The sequence below is a fragment of the Diplotaxodon limnothrissa genome, linkage group LG3 (assembly GCF_057381915.1).
Source record: "Diplotaxodon limnothrissa isolate DT_005_m linkage group LG3, D_limnothrissa_male_GT1.1, whole genome shotgun sequence".
Lineage (NCBI taxonomy): Eukaryota > Metazoa > Chordata > Actinopteri > Cichliformes > Cichlidae > Diplotaxodon > Diplotaxodon limnothrissa.
Window position 1 is genome coordinate 18,629,863 of NC_140598.1, and position 25,305 is coordinate 18,655,167.

Genomic DNA, 25,305 nt, shown 5'->3' on the forward strand with positions numbered 1-25,305 from the left:
ATGGACATACACATGAAATGAGTAAAGTGACACAAATTTTGTATATTCAAACTCAACAATCTAAATTAACTTCTGACGTGCTGTTAAACAATTGGTATCTACCTGTATGAATCCTGAAGAACAATCACTTCTTGTCAAATTGATGTCTTAAAACATCAATTTGACTGAAGCAGGTAAATTTGGAAATATTAAAACCTTAACAAGTTAATACTCAATACTCACTTTGAATCAAAAGAGAGACCAATACAAAAGAGAAACACGCAAACTCCTCCAGCATAATGTGTTCATACCCTCCCAAAGCCGTAAGTGTTACCTAATGCAAAATCAAACTTCTCCTTGAACAGCTGGTATGAAACATGCAGTGGCAGCCTAATGCAGTTAACACACGTGTTGGCAAGAGGGAAAATTGGTGTAGAAGAGAAGTCATCGTCTCCTCTATGAATGAACTCAATCGAGGGTGTTGGGGAAAAGCCAATAGGTGGCACCGCAGTTGCTCCAGTTGCAAAGGCCAATATCTTCTGTAATTTGGAAGGTCCTTCTTCTTCTGCATAAAACAGAGAAGGAAAAAAGTGTTAAAAGGTTATTTCATTTGGCCAACATAAATTGTCAGTGAGTACAAATCTAAAGCAAGAATCTTAATGACTGTTATTGCAATGACTATAGAGCATGCTTTTCATCTTTCAATAGTCTCAAAGAACTATGTAAAAATGTTACTACAACCAAGAGGGTAATGTGGTGTTATTGTTATATGAGTATGTTATTTAAAATAAAGATTTCAGAAATGCTAACCTATAAATCGTTACATCTATTTATTGTGCACTAAAGTGACAATTACCTTCTGCATCTTGGAGATAGTCTCTCCAGAAGGTAACAACTGTCTCCTCAGCAGCTCTTCTGTTGCTTCCTTCTGGAGATAGATGAATGTTGAAAAGATCATCCACCTGGTCAGCAGTCAGCATATGTGGCTCATAGCAGAACAGCGGGCGAAAACTGTCTGGATGCCTCCTCATTTTCTCGAGAACCCCAAGAGTTTTCAGACCTTCACAAAATCTGGATAAACAGCACAAAGAAATTTTATTCAATAATTCTGCAATTTCATGCTTCTAAGTTAATTGTATATTATCAATTTGGCACAATCAGTTATACTAGGTTATTAACTGGCCATTTTGATTAATAGGTAAGATTTTTATCACATTTTAATTAATATGAAAAACACAGAATACCAAAATACCTTTGAAATGGACCTTGAACCCTGTGGATGACCTGAAACATGACAATATCATGTACCAGCAGATCCCTGTCTCTTAGTGAACGCATAGGCCTCAGGCATCCTGCATTGGCCAAGTAATCAAGCAGAGGTTCTTTTGACTTTTCAAGGTCCTCAAGGGTTGTACTTTGAGATATCTAGCATCACAAAGAGCAGAGGAAGGGCTTGTTATGGAAGTTACTCAGTAGTCTTATAACCTATTAGAAGGAACCCAGCCACCAGTGGTCTACACAATCACAATATGCCCGCGCGTACATTGGAAGTCAAATGACTACACATATTTTTTTAATATGTTTACAATGTGCTTAAAAAAATGATAAAATATACTCTTTCGTCTACCCTTATCTACTGAATCTTAGTTTAATATAGCAGCAAAATATAAAAACTTGGCATTCAGCAATGGCCAGACTGATCCGGATAAACATTCCCTGCAAAAGAAAACTGGAACACAAACTATTTTCAATTCACTATAAGATTTATAAAATAAACATATAGAGACCTTTTGGACTTTTTCAAAGAGTTCCAGGTCAGCTATGTCTTCCAGGGCTGGATTTGCTGAATTTCCAACCAGAAGGGAAAATACTGTTGGTGACAGAAAGTTAGGTGGTGGACCACCATGTACCAAGCTCACTGCAATGGCTCTCCCAGAGATGTAGTACCAGTCCCCTCTGAGAGCTGCAAAGCAACAGAATAAAAGGAAAAGCAAAATTGTCAGTAATGTTGCCTGTAAAAATAAATATCAGTTAAACAGTTCCCACTATTAATCTTAGAAAAATAGGTAATTACCAGTACTGTCAAGAGCCAAGTTCTTGCAGTTTTCTTTCCCCTCAAACATGGCTGACCTGGCAATGGTGTCCATCAATAGTCTCAAGAATTCCCTCCTTGGCCCACCTAAATCAACCCCTTCCTCATTTTTCCCCATATCATCTGAGAATTTCACACAGATCATCAAGTTGGGATCATAAGATAGCCTTTGAAAACCACGCAAGGCTCCCTCCCACACAGCAGAGCGATTTATATTAAATTTGCACTGCTGTTTTGTGCTAATTTTGCTTGATAGTTCCAGCAGTATCTCTTGAACAGGGACTTTTTCTGCACTAAAAAAAGAAAATAAAACAGAAAATAAAATATATCAGCCATGTAGTCATGTTACAGAATTTGAGAATATGTGTCACACTGATCATAGAGAGTTAAAGCTTTAAAGGTTTATATTGATTTGACAATTCTGGAAAGCCCAAATTATGTCTCAAACTCAAATTCTGTATGTTTGTTACTCACATCTGATTCTCCAAGCTCGCAATTATAGCTTGACTTAAATCCTCATCATCTGAAGAATCGCCAGAAAGCGATGCCACGAGAGTTAAATATGAAGAATAATCTTCATCATTAACGCTCATGGCAGGGATGTCTTCACTTCTTGCATTGAAATCTCTGCTGTGACTGCTTGTGCTAGGTTTGTCATCACTTCTTGCCATGTAGCCTTCATCACAAATGCTGTTCCCATCACTTCCTTGCTTTGCTCGTTGCCTTTTACCAACACTCCTTCGAATACAGTTGGTCCCAGTATCATCTTCTTCATCACTGCTAGTGCCAGGGTTATCACCTTTAACATGACTTCTTAACCTTGTAGTGACTTGGCTGCTCATGTCTTGTTGGATTTTTGAACTATCAACTTCAAAACAATCATTGTCACTGTCCTTATCAGTTGCACAACTGCTTAATGCTGATTTGGAGCTGATGTGGGAAGGATCTTTGTCTTCATCTGATTCACTCTTCAACAGAAAAAGACCAAAAACATATATCAAAAGCAATTATAGCTTATCTTAAAAAGATTAAAATAAGAAATATCCATATTGATTGCTCCCAAACACTTGTTTTAAATAAATATATTCTATTTTGTTAGAAGCCCAATTGTTGACATGTTTTTTCCCAAATCATGATTACTTTTCATTCTTTTAGTAACTTACTAAAAGTGTCCTTGATGGCCTTACATAGAGGGCTTTGGTTTTAAAAACCTTTAGGATCAGCATCCCATTCAGCTCCTGACCAACTTGGAGCTTTGGAGACACCAGCTTATTGCCACAAGCCATTAGAAACTCGAGGCTACAAAAAATAAATAGGGACAACAGCAATTGCTAATTAGTTAAATATTTTAAGTATTAGTTAAATATTTTATTATATATTGTTCTGTTTGTGTGTATGCTTTTATGACTTAAATTCTACTGGTATAGTCATATGTTTTTATAATGATGAATGATATTTTAAACTTCTTTACTTTGGTATATTATCTTTAAGTACAAGTCATTACATGAATACACACAGTAACAATAAACAATAGTATTTTACCTGACATCCTCTGGAAGGCGTTCACCAAAGCTTTCCTTGAGGTGTTTCACGACAGTTTGGTTGTCCCAGGTCTTCTGGAATTCAAAAGCACTGAGGATGTGCCCATGTTTGTGTAACCATAATTTTGAACCTTGTTTGCACACTACTCCCCATGATGGAGTTGGAAGTAGTATAACATCTTTGTTGAAATGGTCATGCTGCTGGGCCATAGCTCTGAAATATAAATATTAGATACCATAAACAACAGCAAGTGATAACTAATAATACTGAGATGCAGACAGCAGAACACTATCCAAACCCCTACACAGAATGCTTTCATAGACAAAATTGTTGTAGTTAGGCAAACATAAGGGTTAATTTTATATACTTTTTTTTATACTTTTCCGAGAATACGTGCTTCTTTTGTGGTTCGGACTCCTTCTGACATTTCTTTGGAGGTGGAGGAAAACCAAAGTAATTGCTTAAAGGAGCTTCTTCGACATCTTTAAGAGTTCTAAACAAATGTCTGTCCTCCTCCAGAAAATCCTATGTACGCAAACACGCGTTGCAACTTCTTATCTTGTGCGTGTCTTTTGTTTTGACAGCGAATGCGCACCTGCGGACCACTTATGTGCAGCCCTGGTTATTTAGCTCGTCATATTGCAGCCACAGAAATTATTTTGTCCATGAAACCATAAAGCTGCACTTTCTTTTTGCCTTATAGTCTGATTTGTCATAACTTTTCCGTTTTGTGGTAAGTTTTTCTTTGGCTGTCACTTCTTCACCCTGACCTGTCTTATTTGGCTCAGCAGAACTAAAATATAAATCCTGCTGCTTTTACACACACACACACACACACACACACACACACACACACACACACACATAACGCTCAGCGATTCTCTGCGCAATCAACCTCTCACATGTTTAAGCTGCGGGAGATTTCACTTGTCATGTTTGCATAGTAAGCTAACGATTGATAAGACGATGTCAGAGGAATTGGTGCGCAAATTATCATCACTCACCAATCAGTGCTGTCGCTCTCTATACACAGTTGCATAACACATAATTGCAAAGTGAAAGCAAAAAACAAGCGCAAATTCAAACGCGATTTCAATATGTCACATATTGACAGTGGCTCACCGATGCCAATGACATAATTACCCAGCTACATTTCCGAAAGAATGCAAAAGCATAGACATATATTTTTCCTTCCTACGATAGCCCGACGGGCAGGGCAGAGATAGATTTTGGTAGCCTGGAAAAATCGCTAGCCCCGGGACGTCGGGCTAGCGATTTTGCGAGCCCTGTAGTATATTATTAAATATCAGACTATTACATATGGCCCCATTTCAGGCAAGTGAATACAAACTCATTAAACTTTGTAACTACCTTTTTCTTCTGGTGCCTGATGTCCAGCTGCCGAAGCATTGCCGAGTTTGATAACGTGGTGCAGGTGCACATTCTCTCCTGACTGTAGATGTCGCTGGCATGGGCAAGCTGCTACGTTGACGTGAGGGAAAGAGGGATGTTAAGTGACTATCCAGTCCGTCCACACTGGTACTTGCAACAGGTTGCTGCCCCACGACTGTGGCATTTGACAAAGTTCTGATGGTCTCTGCTGAGGATAATATACTGTTGAGTAATGCGGCTGCTTCACTTAGGCTACTAGCAGGTTGCTGAGTAGACATCTGTGTAGTGGTTTGAAGTGTACCACTTTTTCCTTCACTTTCCTGGTCTGGACACAACTTCCTGTTCATCTAAAACTCCTTCCTGTTCAACTGAAATGCCTTCCTGTTTAACTGAAACGCCTTCCTGTTCAACTGAAACGCCTTCCTGTTTAACTGAAATGCCTTCCTGTTCAACTGAAACGCCTTCCTGTTTAACTGAAATGCCTTCCTGTTCAACTGAAATGCCTTGGATTTTCAGTAGTGTGTGTGAGAGCGTTTCAGTAGTGTGTGTGAGAGCGTTTCAGTAGTGTGTGTGAGAGGTAAAATTTCAGTAGTGTGTGTGAGAGCGTTTCAGTAGTGTGTGTGAGAGCATTTCAGTAGTGTGTGTGAGAGCATTTCAGTAGTGTGTGTGAGAGCGTTTCAGTAGTGTGTGTGAGAGCGTTTCAGTAGTGTGTGTGAGAGGTAAAATTTCAGTAGTGTGTGTGAGAGCGTTTCAGTAGTGTGTGTGAGAACATTTCAGTAGTGTGTGTGAGAGCGTTTCAGTAGTGTGTGTGAGAGCATTTCAGTAGTGTGTGTGAGAGCGTTTCAGTAGTGTGTGTGAGAGGTAAAATTTCAGTAGTGTGTGTGAGAGCGTTTCAGTAGTGTGTGTGAGAGCGTTTCAGTTGTGTGTGTGAGAGGTAAAATTTCAGTAGTGTGTGTGAGAGCGTTTCAGTAGTGTGTGTGAGAGCGTTTCAGTAGTGTGTGTGAGAGGTAAAATTTCAGTAGTGTGTGTGAGAGCGTTTCAGTAGTGTGTGTGAGAGCGTTTCAGTAGTGTGTGTGAGAGCGTTTCAGTAGTGTGTGTGAGAGCATTTCAGTAGTGTGTGTGAGAGCGTTTCAGTAGTGTGTGTGAGAGCGTTTCAGTAGTGTGTGTGAGAGCATTTCAGTAGTGTGTGTGAGAGCGTTTCAGTAATAATGTCCCTTACGGCACCTCATACAATTACATAGACTTGATTAGAAAAACATATGTTAACTTAACAAAAACATATATTTTAAGTAAAATGAAAATAAATAATTAATATACACTGAACAATCCACCTCATTCATTTTTTTGAGTGTAAAAGCTGCAGGAAGTTAGCTCTCGAGGGCTGGAGTTGGGCACCCCTGATTTACCAGTTACAGACAGTATGCAGTAGCATTTAAAGGTTAATATGTAAGTTTTAATCTGCTGGTACGTGCTGGACATTCGTCTGCTGGGGAAAGTCAGACAAAGCTCAGCTGCAGATAGAGGGAACAACTTAGCTGTACGTTACTGTGGATTAGGTTGGCTCTTTAAAAAATTCAGATCGATTCCAGTTTGAATAATGTGATATTGATTCATTAAATCCTAGATCGAGTTTTAAATATAGATGTATTTTGCACCAAAAACACTAGAATTGCAGGTTAAAAATCACAAAACTATTTCACGACCACCAAACAGCTAAAACAGTAAATGACAGCAGATAAATGGATTCCACACAAAGCTTGGATTGTTCACCCGACAGCATATACATGGACATGCCGTGCTGAAACCCGACATCTCACAGATTCTGATGCTGCAGGTTTCATCACTCTAACCAAAAATCACCAAAAATGAACCAGCAGCAAAAGAAGATCAAAACTACACTTCAGATTTGATAAATATCATCATTATTTCCCTCTTACTTCTGGTGTTTTGCTTCCACAATTATGAAATCACACTTTTTGCACAGCTCTTTCTCTCTCTCAGTGTATTCCTCATCTCAAACTTCTGTATTCTGTCTTGATTGCTCGCTCATTGCGCACCATCTACCCTTGTGTACGGCACAGTAGGATGCTGTTTTTAAAAGATATTAAAAAAAGAAAATAATTACCTGCGACAAGAATTTCTGCTGTATAATACTGGAGAAATGATGCCAAATTGATAAACACCGATACTGTTCAATAAATAAGATGGATGCATCATTGAATTGCTAAATCGCAATTAATTTTCATGACCTTATGTCTTTTTTTGTGATGTTTCCCTTTTTATTATTAAAACCCAGGACATAATTAGGAGAAATAATTTATTTATAATTAAATAAAAAAATGCTTTATTATTGTGGCGGGTCGGGGTCTGCGTTGTGAACGAGCAGAACTCAAAGTAAAGAATAGATCTCACCGGGCCAGCATCGATCCAATACCGATGCTGACTTGGTATCGATACTATCGATATTTGGATCGATCCGCCCACCACTACTTCAGGATGTGGCGGGCTACTGTGTGGAGTCTGTAATTGATAAGTTTCTAGTTATGGTATTAGAGATTTTCTATTTATTTCCAAAAAGTAACGTCCACGTTATGTTACAAAAAAACCAAAGAACGGAAGCCCAGATGTCCCAGTGTAAGCTTAAGTTTGTGGATCTGTGAGAAGCTGGCAGCGTTAAATTTACCTTAAAACCTCCATGTGGGCATGTGATTTGGTCTGTGCATATCAGGCGATTGGTGCACGCCCATTTAAGGTTTTTTAAGGAGACAGAGATGTTACGTGTATTTTTTGACATTTGCACACACAAAAAAAAAACCTTTCCTATTTAAGTCAGAATGATCAGATTCATAAAGCTGAACATAAGAAATGGTGTGCACATGATCAGTATTTATTTCGGTTTGGATGTACACGTTTGTAAAATAGTGTTATGTGCGTTCAGATTACATCCTTTTTGTGGATTGAAGCACGCTTGTGTGAGTCCTCAAAAGTTACACACAAATCACTGCACACATTTGTTAAGCTTAGTTTACCCTTTATATCGAACGCATTTGCAACTCTTTGGAGACAAATTTCTGTCCATAAATATGAAATCAAATCTGTTTTCTACATGAAGATTAAAAGAATCCACTTTAAACTAAAATACTCTGACATGTAATTATTGAGAAAAATGTGATAATATTAATATTGGCTGATATGAAAAACAAAATCTGTAAATTTGAAGGGAAGGTAAGACATACATTGTCAGGTACCTGGTTAGTAAGAAGTTGTGACTCTTTTTGTCTTTATGTGTTTGTTTCTGCACTGTGCTGCTGTTCCTGTGTCTATGTTTGTGTTTATTGGTGTGTGTGTGTGTGTGTGTGTGTGTGTGTGTGTGTGTGTGTGGCTGGGCCTGGTGGGTGTGGTCCTGCCAGGTTTTTGGCCACACCTGAAGATCATCACACACCTGGAGCTAATCAAGCTTCGTCGGGGAACTACCGTACTTAACAGTGTGGCTGAGCACTCCTTGATGAGGGATTGTTGTGTGAGGCGCCGCGTCAGTGTCTGGGCTAGTTTAAAGTCATTGAGTGTATGCCTGCTAGAGAGTATGTCTCCTTACAGCTATCTGCTATTTTCCCCTGGGAGAAGTGTGGAACAGCAGAGAGCATGTGGAGTGTGGAGACACGGAAGATGAGAGCACAAAACAGGGACTTTAGGAGAAGATATATGGCCTTATTTTTATGCCACTATTCTGAGCGCACATAAAAAAAATTTGCAGGTGCAAGTGTTGCATTTTGAGGAGAAATTTATTTTGAGCGAAGAAAAACTAAATTTGAGTGAACAAAATTCATAGCTGCATGCAAAAAATGTATTTAAGTGTTTGCTATCTCTCACACACACACAAACACACACACACACCAGCAGCCCCTCTCGCACAGTTTTTGCACTTGCGCTTGTTCGCAATGTGTTGCTTGTGCTCTCAACATTTCTGCCCATGCGTGCTCAACTCTTTTTCTACACTGTTATATTTGTGCCACAAAACCAGCCAATCACAGACTCGGATGCAAAAAAATCTGATTGGCTGTTTTGGTCTCCAATCAGCTCGAAATGACTAAATGCAATATCCCAGAATCCAAGAGTCCCCTAGTGTGAGTGCAGCAGCAGTCATTACAGTCGCGCATGCTGCTCTCATTGCATTTGCAGGCTGGCGCCGTGGACAACCCAACCCCCGCACATGTATGTACGAATAGGTTAGAGCTGTGGCTTGTATGGTTTTGTTCGGTTAATGGCAAATAAAGATCTGTTGTTCTATTTAACTGACAGGCCTCTGAATTGTCAAGCTAACCTCCACACCACATGCCCGCTGGACCTACTAGCTGGTCCTTCCTCGCCACACTGCTGTTACAATGCGTGCACGTATATTGTCATTGTTTTATGTTTTGTTGACCTGTCCTGTCTGGCAACTTTTGCAATCAGAATTGTGATCTGAATGTCATTGTGTTGTTAATTAATTATAATTAACACAATAACGCCTCGTATCCGTTAATGCATTTACTATCCCCTTAGTCACTTTGCATTTGCAGTTAATATCAAAGGTAATACAATTAATTTTGCATAATTACTAACAGTAGTGCAGATAATTTGTTTTTAAGGACATTTGTAAATGTTAAAAGGCACAGTAAGACAAAACAAAACTTACCTAATTTTGATTTAATAATTCAATAATGTTTCTCCTTCAGTACTTGTATGAGTCCTGTGTTTGTGTACAGTTGGTGTTTGTGAACATCGGAGAGCCACAGAGTACAGACGAACAGCAACAGGTTGCTGTCGTCTTCAAGAATCAAAGGCATCTCAATGTCAGAAATGGACATAAGCGTCCCATTGATATTGGCAAACACCTAAGAACAACAGAGCAGGTGGTAAATGAGATTGAGCTGACTCTTTTGAGAAAGCTGTAAGTCGTAATAAATTCTAAAGGAGACTAAATTCATCTTTACTGTTCCAACACCTTTTTTTCTAATCACTGCATTCATTTAATTACTACCTTTTTTATACACCCAATTTCTATTACAGCATTTTTAACTATTTTTACGGCTTTTCTGCAAATCTGGATTTTCCAGTCTGCTTATGTCAGTCAAAATGTCTTAATTGGCTTGACAAGCACCTGGAAAAGGTCCATGAATTACAGGTATGTTTTTGAGTTGCTGTCTCTGTGTGGTTTTTGTGTGTGGGTGAGCCAGCCCTAGATCTAAAGCACACAACCATATATACAGCTCTGGAGTGATACTGGGCCCAGCAGATGTCTATGTTAAAGGGACAGACGCATTGTTAAGGAACTGGCACTTCTGAGGACTTCAAATCCCACACCAAGAATGGTCTCACATGAGGATGAAGTGGATGATGCAGTAATTGAAGAGGGCATCTTTAGGGCACTGGAGGCAAGGTCAAAGGTTACTTCTCCTATAGCCTCGTACAGCAAGGCTCCCAGTGACCATGCCACACTGAAACACCAGCCTGCTCCTCCCTCTGATAGTGAGGCTCCCGGTGACTCTGTAAAAAAACCAAACCTACAGCCTTCTCTCTCTACCAATGACACTCCCCGTGACCACACAATCCAAATTATGCAGCTTTTTCTATCTCTTCCAGCAAGGTTGCTTGTGATTCAACAGTGATATCCCCTAATGTGTTAGTCCCAAGCAGTATACCTTACAATGCAGCAAAGCAAAAAAAGGGACGTCCTCTCCCGAGAACACCTGCTCCTGATTGCTAAAAGAGTCAGATGCTATTCACTGAGCTACAGGTCGTGAATGTAACCGAGGTGAAGGAGATTGTGAATTAACACAAGTGTACTACAGGAGGGAAACCCTCCTCAAAAAACAGACGGAGCAGTGAAGCAGCCAAGGGAATGCACCGACTTAAAAAACTGTATGACTAAAATACAATTTATTATACTTAAACAGTTAAAAATATAAAATGAATTAAAACAACCCTGGCCAGGGAACAACACAAAAAATATTAATAAAACACAACTTTAAACATCCAGTGGCGTCCGCCACGCAATAAAAGTCACTAAAAAATTAGAAATCCAGGCAAGCGGTGTAGAAGGGGGAAACCCGGCGGTGTCCTCGCCTTCCTGTCCGTGTTCTCCGCTCCGGCGTGCTGGAAAAAAAGGGGCAGCGACAGTCACTACTCTTTTAGCGGCTTCCGTTCATTAGAGTGGGATAAGTCAGGAGACTTACCCCGGGTGGGCAGAGCTCTTAACTCTGCCCGCCGCTTCCTTGTAACACGCCAATTGGCACCGGCCCGTCTCGCCGCGGGAGGTGGAGCACTGTCTCGCCACCTCTAGTTCCCCACAAAAGAGTGATCTGGCCTCCAGTTACTGCAGCAGCCGGAGCGCTCTCTCCGATCCCTGCTCGCTGGCGTCGTCTCCTCGTTCACCGCTCACTAGGGTTGCCAACTCCCTGAAAAATAAATAAGGGACTAGGGATGGGTATCGTTTAGGTTTTATCCGATACTGGTGGCAAACCGGTGCTTTTGAAACGGTGCCGGTGCTTAAACGGTGCTCAAACCGGTGCTTAAAGAAAGGAGAACACAAAATTGGTCCAAAAACCTCTCATGTTCAGCTGTTTTTTTGTAAAAAGATAACAATGTTAGCCTTTTCTGCAGCTATGGGGCATATATGGTATCACTCTTGGCTGGAAGCAGTGCTTAAACAATGGAAAAAACACAAACTTTGTCCAAAAACCTCTCATATTTAGCTGTTTCCCACTTTTTCTTTGGTCATTTTAGCCTTTTTGGCCAGGGTGAAGGGAGTATCTGCCATCAAACAAGAAGACAGCCGCATGTAGCTATGATGATGTTTGCTAGTTCACCTTACATGCATTAATGTAATAACGTGGTTAGCCTACTCAACGTAAATTACACACAAACAACATTAAGCTACTCACGCAGAGAAGGCTGCTGCTGCCATCATCATCCTCATCATTTCTGCTACACTGGCAGGGCTAGGGGCCAGGACTCTATTAGACTCATTTAGCCATTTATTTTTAGCTCAAAATGACAACATTAACACATAAAACAGGTCTCTTTCTTAGACAGAAGCCTGTCATGCTTAACTTTTGAGAATATAAGTAAATCTTTCTTTAAAAGAACTCTGTCCTGCTTAACTTAAAATTATAGAAAACAATAGAAAGAAAAATATTCTTGTAACAGTGCACATATAGTGCATTTAGTACAATTGGCTTCAGTTGAGGTATTATTTCAGCTTTTCTAACGCTAATCAGCTGCTCCTGTTTGTAAACCCGCTTGTTCCCATGATTACGCATCATAACTCATCATCATTATTCATCTATGTATTACTTTTATGTATTAGTGATCTATTTGTTGTAATCATCTATCCTTGCAGTTGTTTATTACACAAAATAAATTATATTATCACACTTCTGGCCACATAGCGCTGATATTCACTGCACATGCCCAAATTAACCTTAACCAGAGGGTTTAAAAAAGAAACCAGTGTTTACATACCATATCTGCTTCTGCCGTGGCCTGGTGGACAAAAAATTGGTTAAGGGTTCCCCGAGCTTTCACGCCCCTCATGTTCTTCATGTGTCCACCACTAGAAGCATGCCTATGGAAAAAGTGCGCCAGCACACAGTGCAGTGCGCTTTAAAGGTGTTATCGTGCACTTTCCCAGCCAGTTGTTTTTCCCAGTCCTCCCTGTACCTTTGCAGCCTTTTCTTTCTTTCTCTGAGGGGAACAAACATTGCTGCTCTAATGCTGGGCGCACACTGTGCGATTTGTGGCCCATTTTGAGACGCTTTTTGAGTCGTGCGACCAATTTGGTGATCGGCCCGATTTTGGCCTTCATCGTGCATCGTGTAGTATACGTGGGGTAACGAGACACGATTAACACCTCACGACCAGCTCCCGATCATCAATCGCTCGTGAGGGGTGTCACCACAGCCGCTCACACTGCTCACGCGCAAACACGTAAACGTCGGTGAAAAAGACGGAGCAGCACGGCTGTGCAGCGTGTGATCTGGACACAAGCGATGGAGGCACAACTTGTGGAACTTTGGAAAGCTCATCCGAGCCTTTTCGATGTGGCCTCACAAAATTATCACGACCACAACAACCGTGAAAATAGTTGGATTTACACTGCTGCTCAATCACAGCTAGAGTGTGAAATTGTAAGTATTATTTTTACCTTCTGTGATTGTACACCTCATTGTGAAAAAATCTTTAAGTTACTTTTGACAAACAAATCTATAGCAGATGTAAACTTTTTTCACCCAGCAAACCCCATCACTATGCTAAATATTATCTTATATTTTAGCTTGAAGAAAAATGTGTGTGTTATCAATGAAATCCATCTGAGGTAAAAGACCCAAGGCTTAAATATGAGGGCTATACAAATGTACTTTGACACGATGTCTGTTCTTGCCTCATGAGTAAGAATGGTGAAAGAATTTAAGGCCCATGCAGAAGGTGTGAACCCTAGCAGAAAACTACATGAAAGTGCAAGGCAGTGAGCCACTCATGTCATCCAGTTTCTTGAATTCATGGCAGACTCAGCAATTCCAAACATTGACCTCCTGTTTCTGTTATCTGATGGATGCTGTGCTTTCATGAAATACATCTTAAACATGTCACCACCACAAGTCAGACTTGGAATTAAAAGAATCAACACCATTTTGGTTGAACTAAGGCCACGTAACAGAGATACTGGCCGTGAAGTAGTCGGGCACCGGTTTAATGTGCGTCGATCTAAGTCTAGATCTACATATATAATACACATCTCTACCTACCTACTCTACCTCTATTATTGACATCATGTCATTAAAGTAGGTAAAGTGTCTCAGGGATTGTGCTTAACTTTGTTTTCGAACAGACTTGTCAAAGCAGAAAAACTTGCTTTGGTCACTGAAGAGGGTCCCCAGAAGATTGCTGCTGTATAGATCACTGCAATAATTAAATCTGTAAACAGAATGTTTATTTTTATTTTAAGATGGATTATGCAGAATCCAGGATTGGGTTAAGACAAAGCTTCTACAGATCTTTACATCAGAGTGACCCACACATTGAAACTGAGATCATTGGAAAGATTATTTTCATTATTATGGTTAGAGTCGGGGTGGTCCTAGCTTGTTTGGTTCCCTCTTAAACTTGAAAAACGCTTCATTATACATTTTAATTGTTATTCTAAATTGTCACAGTCAGGCTGTGAAGCTGACTATAAGAATTTGAGGAGCGGACCCAAAATGCAGACACCAAGGAACGTGGAGCAAAACTTTAATGTGAACAAAGAGAGCCTTTTAATAAGGCTGATTAAACATTACGAAACAAAAATGCAGAGGTCAAGTTGAACCATAACCAAAACTGGGAAACCTAAAGGTAAACATAAAAAAACAAAACATGAAACCTAATGTGGATAAAAAAGCTACGTACACGGGTATTGTTAAAAATGCAGATTTTTCTATGCGTATGCACCGTGTGCGCCTTTTTTGACGTGACGCTGTGCACCAGCGTCTTTTGATAAGTTTCTGTTTTTCTGAAAGGCAGATAATTGTGTTACTTAAGTGCCTTCATCATTTCAAATGTTAATAGCTAAAGACAGTATTTTGGCTGGGGTAGACTCACAGCTTAGGAATAAACAAAATGCATACAGCATACATAAATGTAATTTTTATTTATTTATTTATTTTTTTAAGTAAATTTATTCAAAACCGACATCGGGATTTAGGCTGTGACAGCGTCTGTTTTGAATGTAGAAGCCACATCCAAAGTTCACTCTGACACTTCTTTCTAAATGGAGGGACAGTAACTGCATGTGTGTAAAAACTGCAGATAGTCAGATTAACAACAGTATTTTGTCTCTAAATTGTGTGAGGGCACAAAACCCTGTTTAGTCTTTGCCTCGACAAGAAACACGACTAACATAGAAGACCTGAGTGAAACATAAGCAAACTAAACTTAAGGCAACCAAATGATAATCCTATTACTCAAAATTTAAAGGTATAACTTAGGAACTCAAAACGTAAACGGAAAACGGTGGGTCAGAGACCGAGGAGCGTAATATTAACATAGAAAATTCATATTCAATCACATGTGGATGTAATTCACTTCATGTTTTATTCAGTTTATGTGATTCTACTTGAGTCAGATTTGTGTTTAGGACATTTTAACATGAACATTCATTCAAAATCCGATTTTCAATTCAAACGGTTTTTAAAACTCAGTAAATTGCCATTTATTTCTTTAGTTAATTTATACAACGCCTTTTATGAAAACATATATTTTGTTTGTTAGATATTCTTTGAGATTAGGAGCTCCATACAAGTTATGTTATCTGGAACATATTTACATTTAATATTTTGAGTTATATTTTGATCAGTTTTAGATATTTGTACAACGTTGTTAACCATTAGTAAAACCACATTGAGATCATGTTTCTGCATTTAACAATTACAACATTTAATGTTATTGATTCAAGATTATGTGTATGATGAGTTGGTGACACAGTTCTTACTTTCCTGCTTTCCTTCAGACACACACAAAACTGCCTAGCTTGAAGCTTGATCATGGATCATGAAGCTGGATTGCGTGGACACACACACACAGAACTCAAGTTATTAGAATTTTTTTATTACATATGTTTTATATTTTAAGACCTTTGACCTTACTTTTGATGTTGAGGCGGCAGGATGACGGGACTTTAATCTCTTTCTACGACACACGACACAGCGGCATGCAATTGGAATTTGGGTTTTTATGTATGGTTGTTCTGGAAAATTTGTTTGGTGCTTTGGGGTGCTTGTGTGGTCCTTGAGACACGATGCTTGTAAATTTGCTCTATAATCTGCACAAAGGGACTGCACATGTAAATGCACTGTATGTATTGACACGTTAGTTGTTGCACATCTACAAAATTCCTAAACATGTTGTAGTAAGTTTAGACTATACAAACTGCTTGTTTTCTATATTTTTAGTTAGGGCTGTGCTATATTATACCGTTCAGGGCAAAAGCAGATCGTTGAATGAAACCGATGAACCACAATTAGTTTGTAAAAAATGGTGCAACTTCAGTGATGTGGTACTGGTTTGTTTTTTTGCCCTTCAGATACCCACCAAAGCACATTTGTTTTGTAGAACATGCCAGTGGGCTGTCGTTATTAGCATATTTTTCTGACTTTAAGGCGCTCTTAAAATTCTCAAATTTTCTCAAAAATCGACACTGCACCTTATAATCTGGTGCGCCTTATGTATTCTGGTTGTGCTTACTGACTTTAAACCAATTTAATGTGGTACATGGCACTCAAATCTGTCAAAAAAATCTTTTATTACAACTTTGGTAAGCTAGGAAGCTGCACCACTTGATGGATAGTAGTGATGGGATTTCCGGCTCTTTCGGTTCGGCTCACTAAAAAGAGCCGGCTCTTTCGGTTCCGAACCGGCTCTTCAGGTTGTTTTGTTGCTTTAATTAATTTATTATTAACAATAATATAAAATTATGCAAAAAAGGAATTACTAACGTAAAAAAATTTGGTTTTATTTATATATGTTTATATATAAATATATGCGGTGGCCCCTAGAGACAAAACACGTACAAACTCCAAAACACATTTCTAGCATGAACTGAACTTCCAAAGCAGAGCTACTAGATCACTTAAATTACACAATTGAAAGCATGTGTGTGTTGTTTGTGTATTTATAACCAGGCACTCATATATATTCAAATAATTTAAAAAAAAAAGTTAATTTACCTGTTACTACCACACACCAAATCCGGTCGTTGGTACTTGCTGGCTTGTGTAGCCACAAGATAACAAAGGCTCAACACTGCGCCCAGCATCCTGGAGCACTTCTGTTGTCTTTTGTACGTGTTTTGAGTTTTTATATGCTTCTGAGTTTTTATATGCTTCTGAGTTTTTACGTGCATCGGAGTTTGTACGTGTTTTTACGTGTTTTGAGTTTTTACGTTTTTTGGAGTTTGCACATGCTTCAGAGTTCGTACGTGATTTGAAGTTTGTATGTGCTTTGTCTGTAGGGGCCACCGTAAATATACTTTTATTTATTCACTCCACATAAAATGTAATAAATAAATCATATAATACAAAAATCAACTATTCACATTTCAACTTTTAACTATTTAAATTTTCATCTTTTTCCTTTTACAAATTTAAAGTGAAAACAACACAAAACACTGCAAACCACAACACAATTAAATATAAATTATAATATGACAACAAAAAGAACATGCACATTCTCTGTCATATGGACCTGCATGAATAAACTTTCTGAATCCTTTATCATCTGCAACCGAAAATAGTTGTGGATGATTACTATACCTTTCTAATGTGACGTTGTTGTCTCTGGCTCTCTTTCGCTCTCTCTCTCTCTGGCTCTGCTCTTGTGCTACTGAGTGTAACTACCGCCCCTCCCCCCTCTGCCCAGCGTAAAGCACAAGGCTCGCTTGCTGAGTGAAGCAGAAAAAAAGTGCGAGAGAGAGGCTGAGAGAAAGAAAAAAAAAACCCACGTGACGGCTCGCGATAAGGAGCCGGCTCGCGTCGTTCACGTCAAAGAGCCGGCTCTAAGAGCCATTTTGTTCGCGAATGACCCACCCCTACTAATGGATAGTAGGGGTGGGTTTTTATAATCGATTCATCGATTAGAATCGATTCTGGCTTGGATAACGTAAAATCGATTCATTAAAATCCTGAATCAATTTTTTAATATAAATTTATTTTGCCCGAAATGCCAGAATCTCTGGTGACATCTCACAAAATTTCAAGAACCACCAAACAGTAAATGAGAGCAGGTACAGGGATTCTGCACATAGACTTAAACACACAGCGCGACCCGCGGATCAGAATCAGTTAGATGTCGCCTTTCTCACGGTCGGGGCTGAAAGCCGACAGCTCGCTGATTCTGATCTGTCGGCGGGTCCGCGCTTTGTGTTCACGCCCTTTATGCGCTGATTCTAAAACTGTTAGTTTGATCTCTCTCCAAGCAATATTGACCGAACCAGCAGCAAAAGGAGATCCAAACGCTTAACATAAACATCGTCATGAATTCACTCTTTTACTGTTTTGCTTCCATTGCGATGCGCAGCTCTCTCTCTCTCTCTCTCTCTCTCTGTACTTCAAGAACAGTTTCGCTTTCTTCATTATTCGCTTGCTTGTTACGCACAAGTCTACTGTTGCTTACAGCGTTGTCGGCCGCTGTTTTTTTCCCTTTTACATTCTTCCGAAAAGAAAACCTCATTTCTGCTGTTCAATACTGAACAAATTTAAACTTTTTAAAATTATTCAAAATGCAAAATGCTTAATCGTGTCTCTAATAAAACCGCTGTAACGTCAGAGGTAATGTTCATATGTTGATTAATGGTTTTCTTTCGTTTTTGATGTACTGCAGAATATTTTTATAAAATCCCAGGCCAGGAAAATCACCTTCATGTTTTTCTGTGTTTTATCCTCAGCTACTTTGACACAAAGGCCTCTGCTGTGACGCTCACACCCGTGATAAAGTGTTGCGTGTGTCAGCTTCCTTTTTATTGATACAAAAATATGTAAATGTACTGATCTGAATTATATTTCTGACTGTCAAAATTTCCCAGATTTAAATCGAATTAAACGAATCGATTCGGGACCTTGTGAATCGGAATTGAATCGATTCTAGAAATCAGTGACGATACCCAGCCCTAATGGATAGTTAGAGCATTATGGCTACGGTAGACAGGGGCCTCGCGGAGTAATACGTACTGTGCTTCAACATAATATTACCGTACTGTGTGTATGTATAAGGACCCCAAAATGGCACTTGTTAGGAGACATGCGTATGAAGCGGATTTTAAACTCAAGTCAATCAGTCGCGCAGTAGACCATACTAGTAGAGCAGCTGCGAGAGAATTCGGCATTAATGAATCAATGGTGCAGAAGTGGGGGAAACAAGAATAATGAGTTGAGTAAAGTTAGACTTATCTGACTAATTTGTTTTCTTATAACCCCCGTGCACTTTATGTTCCTTGACCTATTTATTTGGCACAATGCAGTTTGATGTTTCAAAGCACCTCATTTTAACTTTTGTGGATATTATACATGGTTATGCTCAGGATATGTCAGCTCATTTCCTCTGGAAATGCCTTTTGGTTAAACTGTCAGCAAAGAATTTGCGTTGCACTGTTAAATTTTTATATAGCTTTAATGCACATAAAAAAACAGCTGCTTGTTTAAGTGAAAATAAATTGATGGGGTTTTTTTTTTCCACTAATTAAGTTGTGAAGTTGTAAAGTATTTTGTCTCCCATCAATTATATCGTCAGTTATGTTGTTATCGCAAATTTTCAAATACATATCGTGATAAATATTTTGGCCATATTGCCCTGCCCTACCTACTTTTATTAGTATGTACCACTTTCTTCAGTGGAATGGGGATATAATGGGGAATGACAGTTTTTGATAACATCTGTGAGATTTCCCATATGGAAAAGAAATAGTAAAAAATTATATGATTTACGCATGAAAGTGGCCACTTTCTCATTACTTTCATATATTGTTTTAGTAAGTATCCAAAACATACTAGTTTCATTATATAAATTTTCAAGGGATCTTATATCTGTTTTCACTCTTGTATGCTTTTCATACAAGTTTCACACAAGACAGATACAAACTTTATAAGATTTATATATATCTTTTCCATATGGGTTTAGACAACCTGGAAAGTTCTCATATGTATACCTTAAAGGTTTGCCACCCATCTAAGACGGCAGTCCTGACAGACTGGGGCATGGCAAACATAAGAGACACTGTGATGCTTCGTCAAGGGAGTAAGTTCACTGCCTAGGCTGTTGGTTCAACTGGTGGCATATATCTTTACATGGCTCCTGAATGCATAGTGATGTTTTGAGAGGCCTCGTTCCACACAGACATGCGGTCCCTTGGAGCCACATATCTGGAGATCCTAATGGGGTCTGCGCCATGGATTGTCAAAACACAAAGAGAACTGGCTGCATTAATGGCCACCAAAACCCCACCACATGTCCTATCACATATCAGTGACACACAGGTTTCTTGGTGGTTTGGTGAGCTATGACCCTTCCACATCTGATGTTGTTAAGTTTCTCAAGTTCCCTTGATCTTGCAAACAGATATGGCTACAAGTGGTAATGTTGCTACAGTCTGCAGTTCAAGAGTCTCTCAGTGTTAATTATGTTCTACATTAATTATTGTGAAAAATGGCACCTTGTCAATTGTATTTCCATGTTTTTTGTCATGGTCTGACCAAGCCCTGCTAGGCGACCTGATCGTTTATGTTTGTGCTTACTTTGATGCTTCCTCGGAGGCGGGTCCACCAACCCGGAAGTAGCTCCGTTCGGAGTTTCTGCACACCGCCGATTAATCAGCACTCACCAGCTGCTGTGAATTATCCGCCGTCAGACCCCGATGTATTTAACGCTGTGACCAGGCTTCAGTCAGCGCTGGTTCATTAGACTAAGCTCGTTTGTAGTGTTTAGATCATGTACTTTTTCATATTCCCTTTCGGATTGCTTCTCACTCTTTTTTGTCTTTTGCACCAGGAGGTGGAGAGGAGAACACGGGAGCCAAATCACGAGCGGGGAATTAAACGCACGAGTATCGCCTGTTTTGCCATCGCCGTACTGCACTTTCGGGAGCTGGGTGAATTGACCACGGGGAGCCACGGCCGAAGGATTTCCCACTGGACTGTTATTATTTCACACTGTAAATAAATTCACTGTCTCATTGCAAAAGGAGATCTGCATTCGAGTCCGCTCCTTCCACACACCACAACATTTTTATTGTATTTTGTTGGTCACACAATTGTCAAATTATCTGTTGATTGTAAACAAGGACAAATAAATGTTAACAATGTTGTATGATTTTATTGGTCATTGGAAATGTTTAACGATGCACCTTCTATTGTCTCTCGCTTTAGAAATATGTATATGTCATTTGCCTCTGCAAATGTAGAAGGTGTAGGAACTGCATTTGCAGTTATGAATTTTTGGACTAACATGAGGTATGCAGCAAGACAACCATCAGGTGTGCAGGGAAACTGACAGTTTTCTAAAATGTTCTGGCACATGTCTCTGAATTCCTGGTTTGGTACCAGTGAAGACTCTTCTTCTCACAGATTAATTGCTTGGTGTAGTCCAAAAGGTCTATGTGCAGTAGGGCTGCCATGATTAGTCCACTAGTCACAATTACGTCGATTATCAAAATCGTCGACGACTAATTTAATAGTCGACGCGTCGTTTGAAGCTTTAAGAGTGTAATAATGGACTGAAACAGAAGATGGCAGCACTGCATGTACAAGAATGCCAGCTGCCGTTAAACCCCGAAGAAGAAGAAACTGTGTCCGAGAATTCATAGCATAGCCCAGCGTAGCCCTGCTCAGTTTCCAACAATGGCGGCAGCTAGTTAGTTTTAATATTACTCGTATTATTCTTTCTGGGTCACAAAATAAATGTGTAACATGTTTTCAGGCGATAATGTAGCTGTGTAAACCTTAAATATTTGCACAGTTTCTCAAGACACCACATATTTTCAAAAGCGCTCCAACATTTTCGGAGGCGTCTGTTACCCACCAGTTCGATAGCTAACTGGGGGTTCAAGGCTCACTAGAGCCGGTGAGAATACCGGACTCCCGGCAAATTGTTTTCAAACCCACCGCCATCTTTCACTACTCAGGTTAAACATGATATATAAGTCACTTAGATAACTTCAAAATGTTATTGTTTGGCCTTTTTCAGTATTTTATTTGTTCCTGAGTAAATCGGTTTGGCTGAGATTAAAGTTATAGTTTTTAACTGTTGTGAATTTTAGCACTACGGTTAGCATTTACAGGATATTGTTTTTGATGATATTATACAAAGGACCCTGTTTTTGCAATGGCCTTTGTTTAAACTTCATCTCCTCTTGCTGCGACCCCACGGCAATTTCCTTTGGTCTGCTGATTTGGAAAATCCAACAGTTCATCTATATGTAAAGAAGGCACTTAAACTGGAACAGGCATAGCTGCGTTGATCCTGCTGTGGTATAGTGGGACAGAGTGCATTCCTCAGTGCAGCCTGCTAAAGATCACACACCATTGATTATGTGCCTTTAGGTATATATGGTTAAACATTTCCTAATGCAAATAACTACATGTAGTATTCTACCATGTGCAAACTTATATCACTAAAGGATTCTAAATGTCTAGTGTTTAATGGACCTGTCAAAAGTATGTTGAGATTATAGAAGGCCCCTTTCAGAGCTAGGGGGAACTTCCTTATATGGTTGTAACTTGTAACTTGAAACTTGTTGACACACGAACCCTTCTGCCTATAAAAACCCTGCACAGAAGAATAAACTTTGAGTTGATTTTGGGAAAGCAACCTGAAGCAGTCTCTGTATCATTTTGTTCTCCCAGGCTACTCCCGGCGCTGTAACTAACCCGCTGAACGGCATACCTGAGCTTACTTTGAATAATTAATTTTATACAAAACTCTGCTTATCGCTGCCCACGTCTCGAAGGAAACTCGATCCACGGATGACCCGGAAGGAGAGATTTCTTTCAGTTTTTACACAGCTGAATAAACGTCAAGCAGACAGCTGATTATCAGAAGTGTGAGATGCTGAGAATATACTCCGGTGTCCTGTTATATTTTAGATAGCAAGGAGCAGATGGATTTATTAAACTTCACCGAAACAATCTTCAGATTTCATTAAGATTTAATAAACTATCATTTTGTCTTCATTTTAAGTTAGCACATACCTTAAACACTTAAAGCTGTAAGCTAATGATAGTTATATAAGAGCAGATGCTGCTGGTGCAATAAGCTGTACGGATGCATGATTTGATTAGTGGACTAATCGCAAAAATAATGACTACTCTGAATACTGAATACTCGAGACTCACGTTACTGACTCGTGAATCATGATTCACAAGCGCAACTGACTCATCCCTGTCGCTGTTAGCAAACTAATTCCATTAGTAGAAATATATCTAGCTTATAATTAAAATTGTGGGGGGAAAAGCAACAACCAGTTTCCTAACAAAAACATTTCTGCTCTGAACTGGAAGAAAAAACCCTGAGTAGAAGCTCACATCAAGACAATAGCTCCTCCGTTCACAGTAGCATCGCTCAGCTAACATGCTAACAGCACATCTGAGTTACTCACCCCCTCCCTTGCTGTGCTGAATCATAGCATGTACAAATCACTCACTCACCCCCTCCCTCCTGGCTCACAGCTTCTTCTTGGTTGGCAACCAATGTTAAGGCGCATGACACATTTAAGGAAAATACTAATAAAATAAAATAAAAATAACTAAATGTTCCCTTTAGAATTTTTGCTCTTTTTTTGCTCTATAAAATAGTTGTTTTCTTTTACATTCTTTTACATTTTCATCTTAGCAGTAGGATTTACATGAAAAGAGAAACAAATGAAGTTTGAGTGAAAATATACATTTTTGCACTCTCTGGTCAAATGTCTAAGACATCTAGAGCCCGACAATATTTTCACGGACCGGCCTTTAACATGTCGCGGATAAATACAACAAAATAAAACTAGTACCGGTACCGAAAAAAAAGAAAATTTATTCATAACACACGTGAAAAGACCCAGGAAAACCAGTAAACGATAAAAACGATAACAAAATAACGCTGAAAACCGATAAAATCCCTGAAAACTATACATTTCACACCTGAGCCTCAACTCTCGTGGCCCGGTACCAAACAACTCACGGACCGGTACCGGTCCAAGGCCCGGGGGTTGGGGACCGCTGATCTAGAGAAATGTAAATCGCCGCTTGATTAATTCATTTGCTTAACTTGTTTTAAACCGTAAACAAGGCGCGAATAGGACACCGGAAACAAAGGAGTTTTATTTCAGGAGTTTCCGCACCAGAAGTAGCATATGCCTCTCCTCTGCTCTTCTCCCTGTACACCAACTGCTGCACCTCCACCCACCAGTCTGTCAAGCTAATCAAGTTTGCAGATGACACCACCGTTATTGGGCTCATCTCGGACGGGGATGAGTCTGCCTACAGGAGGGAGGTTGAACGTCTGGTGTCCTGGTGCAGCCACAACAACCTGGTGCTGAATGCCCAGAAGACAGTGGAGATTATTGTGGACTTCAGGAAGCACACAGCCCCACTCCCCCCCATCATCCTGACTGACACCCCCATCACCTCTGTGGACTCATTCCGCTTCCTGGGTACCACCATCACCCAGGACCTGAAGTGGGAGCCCACCATCACCTCCGTCATCAAGAAAGCCCAGCAGAGGATGTACTTCCTGAGGCAGCTGAAGAAATTCAACCTGCCAACACGGACGATGATGCAGTTCTACACTGCAATCATCGAGTCCATCCTCACCTCCTCCATCACCGTGTGGTACGCTGGAGCCACTATCAGGGACAAACAGAGACTGCAGCGTGTTGTGCGCTCTGCTGAGAAGGTGATTGGCTGCAGACTCCCATCTCTGCAGGACCTGTACACCTCCAGGACACTGGGGCGTGCAGCTCGGATCTCAGCTGACCCTTCTCACCCTGGACACAGTCTGTTTGACCTGCTCCCCTCAGGCAGGAGGCTCCGGTCCATTCGCACCAGAACCTCTCGCCATAAGAACAGTTTCTTCCCCTCTGCTGTTGGACACATGAACAATAACCATATGACTGTTCCCGCCACTAACACATGACCCTATGCTGTGTTCACTGCATCATTCCATGTTTGGCACTGATCACCACCTGCACTCATGTATATATCTTTCTACGTAGCACTTTTAATTCTTATTCTTACTTTTATTTTTTCATGTCTATTTAAGCGCAACTTATGACACTATGTTTGCACTGAAGCACCGCAGCAATTTCCTGATGTTGTAAACATTTGGCAATAAACCCCTTTCTGATTCTGATTCTGATGCTAGCGTGCACATAGTCTATAAGCAACATCTTAACATAACAACTTAGGAACCATGGCATACACACAGAAAAAAGATACAAAAACAGACAAAAACTAAGAATGCTGGGTAGGGATGGGTATCGAAAACCGGTTCTTGTTGAGAACCGGTTCCCACTGTTTCAATTCCTTGGAATCGTTTGCCACTTTTAAAAACGATTCCCTTATCGATTCCAGTCGCCCCGAATGACGTCATCACGTTGAGTAGCGTCTTTTACCCAGTAGGAAACACGGCGCCTGAGCGGCACAAACGCTCAAAAGTTTGGTTACACTTTATGAGAAAGGATGACAACAGGGCAACGTGCAATACTTGCAAAGTAGAGATTTCATCAGAGGGAGGAAACACTACGAATATGCAAAAGCATT

The 25,305-nt window shown here is 39.9% G+C and overlaps 2 protein-coding genes across 2 annotated transcripts in view; both read right to left on the reverse strand.

Annotated features, from left to right (window-relative positions):
- Window positions 1-25,305, reverse strand: part of LOC146634776 (protein NLRC3-like) — a 239,633-nt gene that overhangs the window by 112,864 nt on the left and 101,464 nt on the right. The gene's annotated exons all lie outside the window — the stretch shown is intronic.
- On the reverse strand, window positions 285-5,352 carry LOC146634780 (uncharacterized). The gene is made up of 9 exons (XM_085379141.1): window positions 4,985-5,352; window positions 3,614-3,826; window positions 3,235-3,370; window positions 2,546-3,039; window positions 2,054-2,364; window positions 1,767-1,942; window positions 1,232-1,404; window positions 836-1,050; window positions 285-544 (listed from the first exon to the last, which is right to left on the reverse strand). Exons 1-9 carry the CDS (start codon window positions 5,350-5,352, stop codon window positions 285-287), a joined length of 2,346 nt encoding a protein of 781 aa, XP_085235267.1.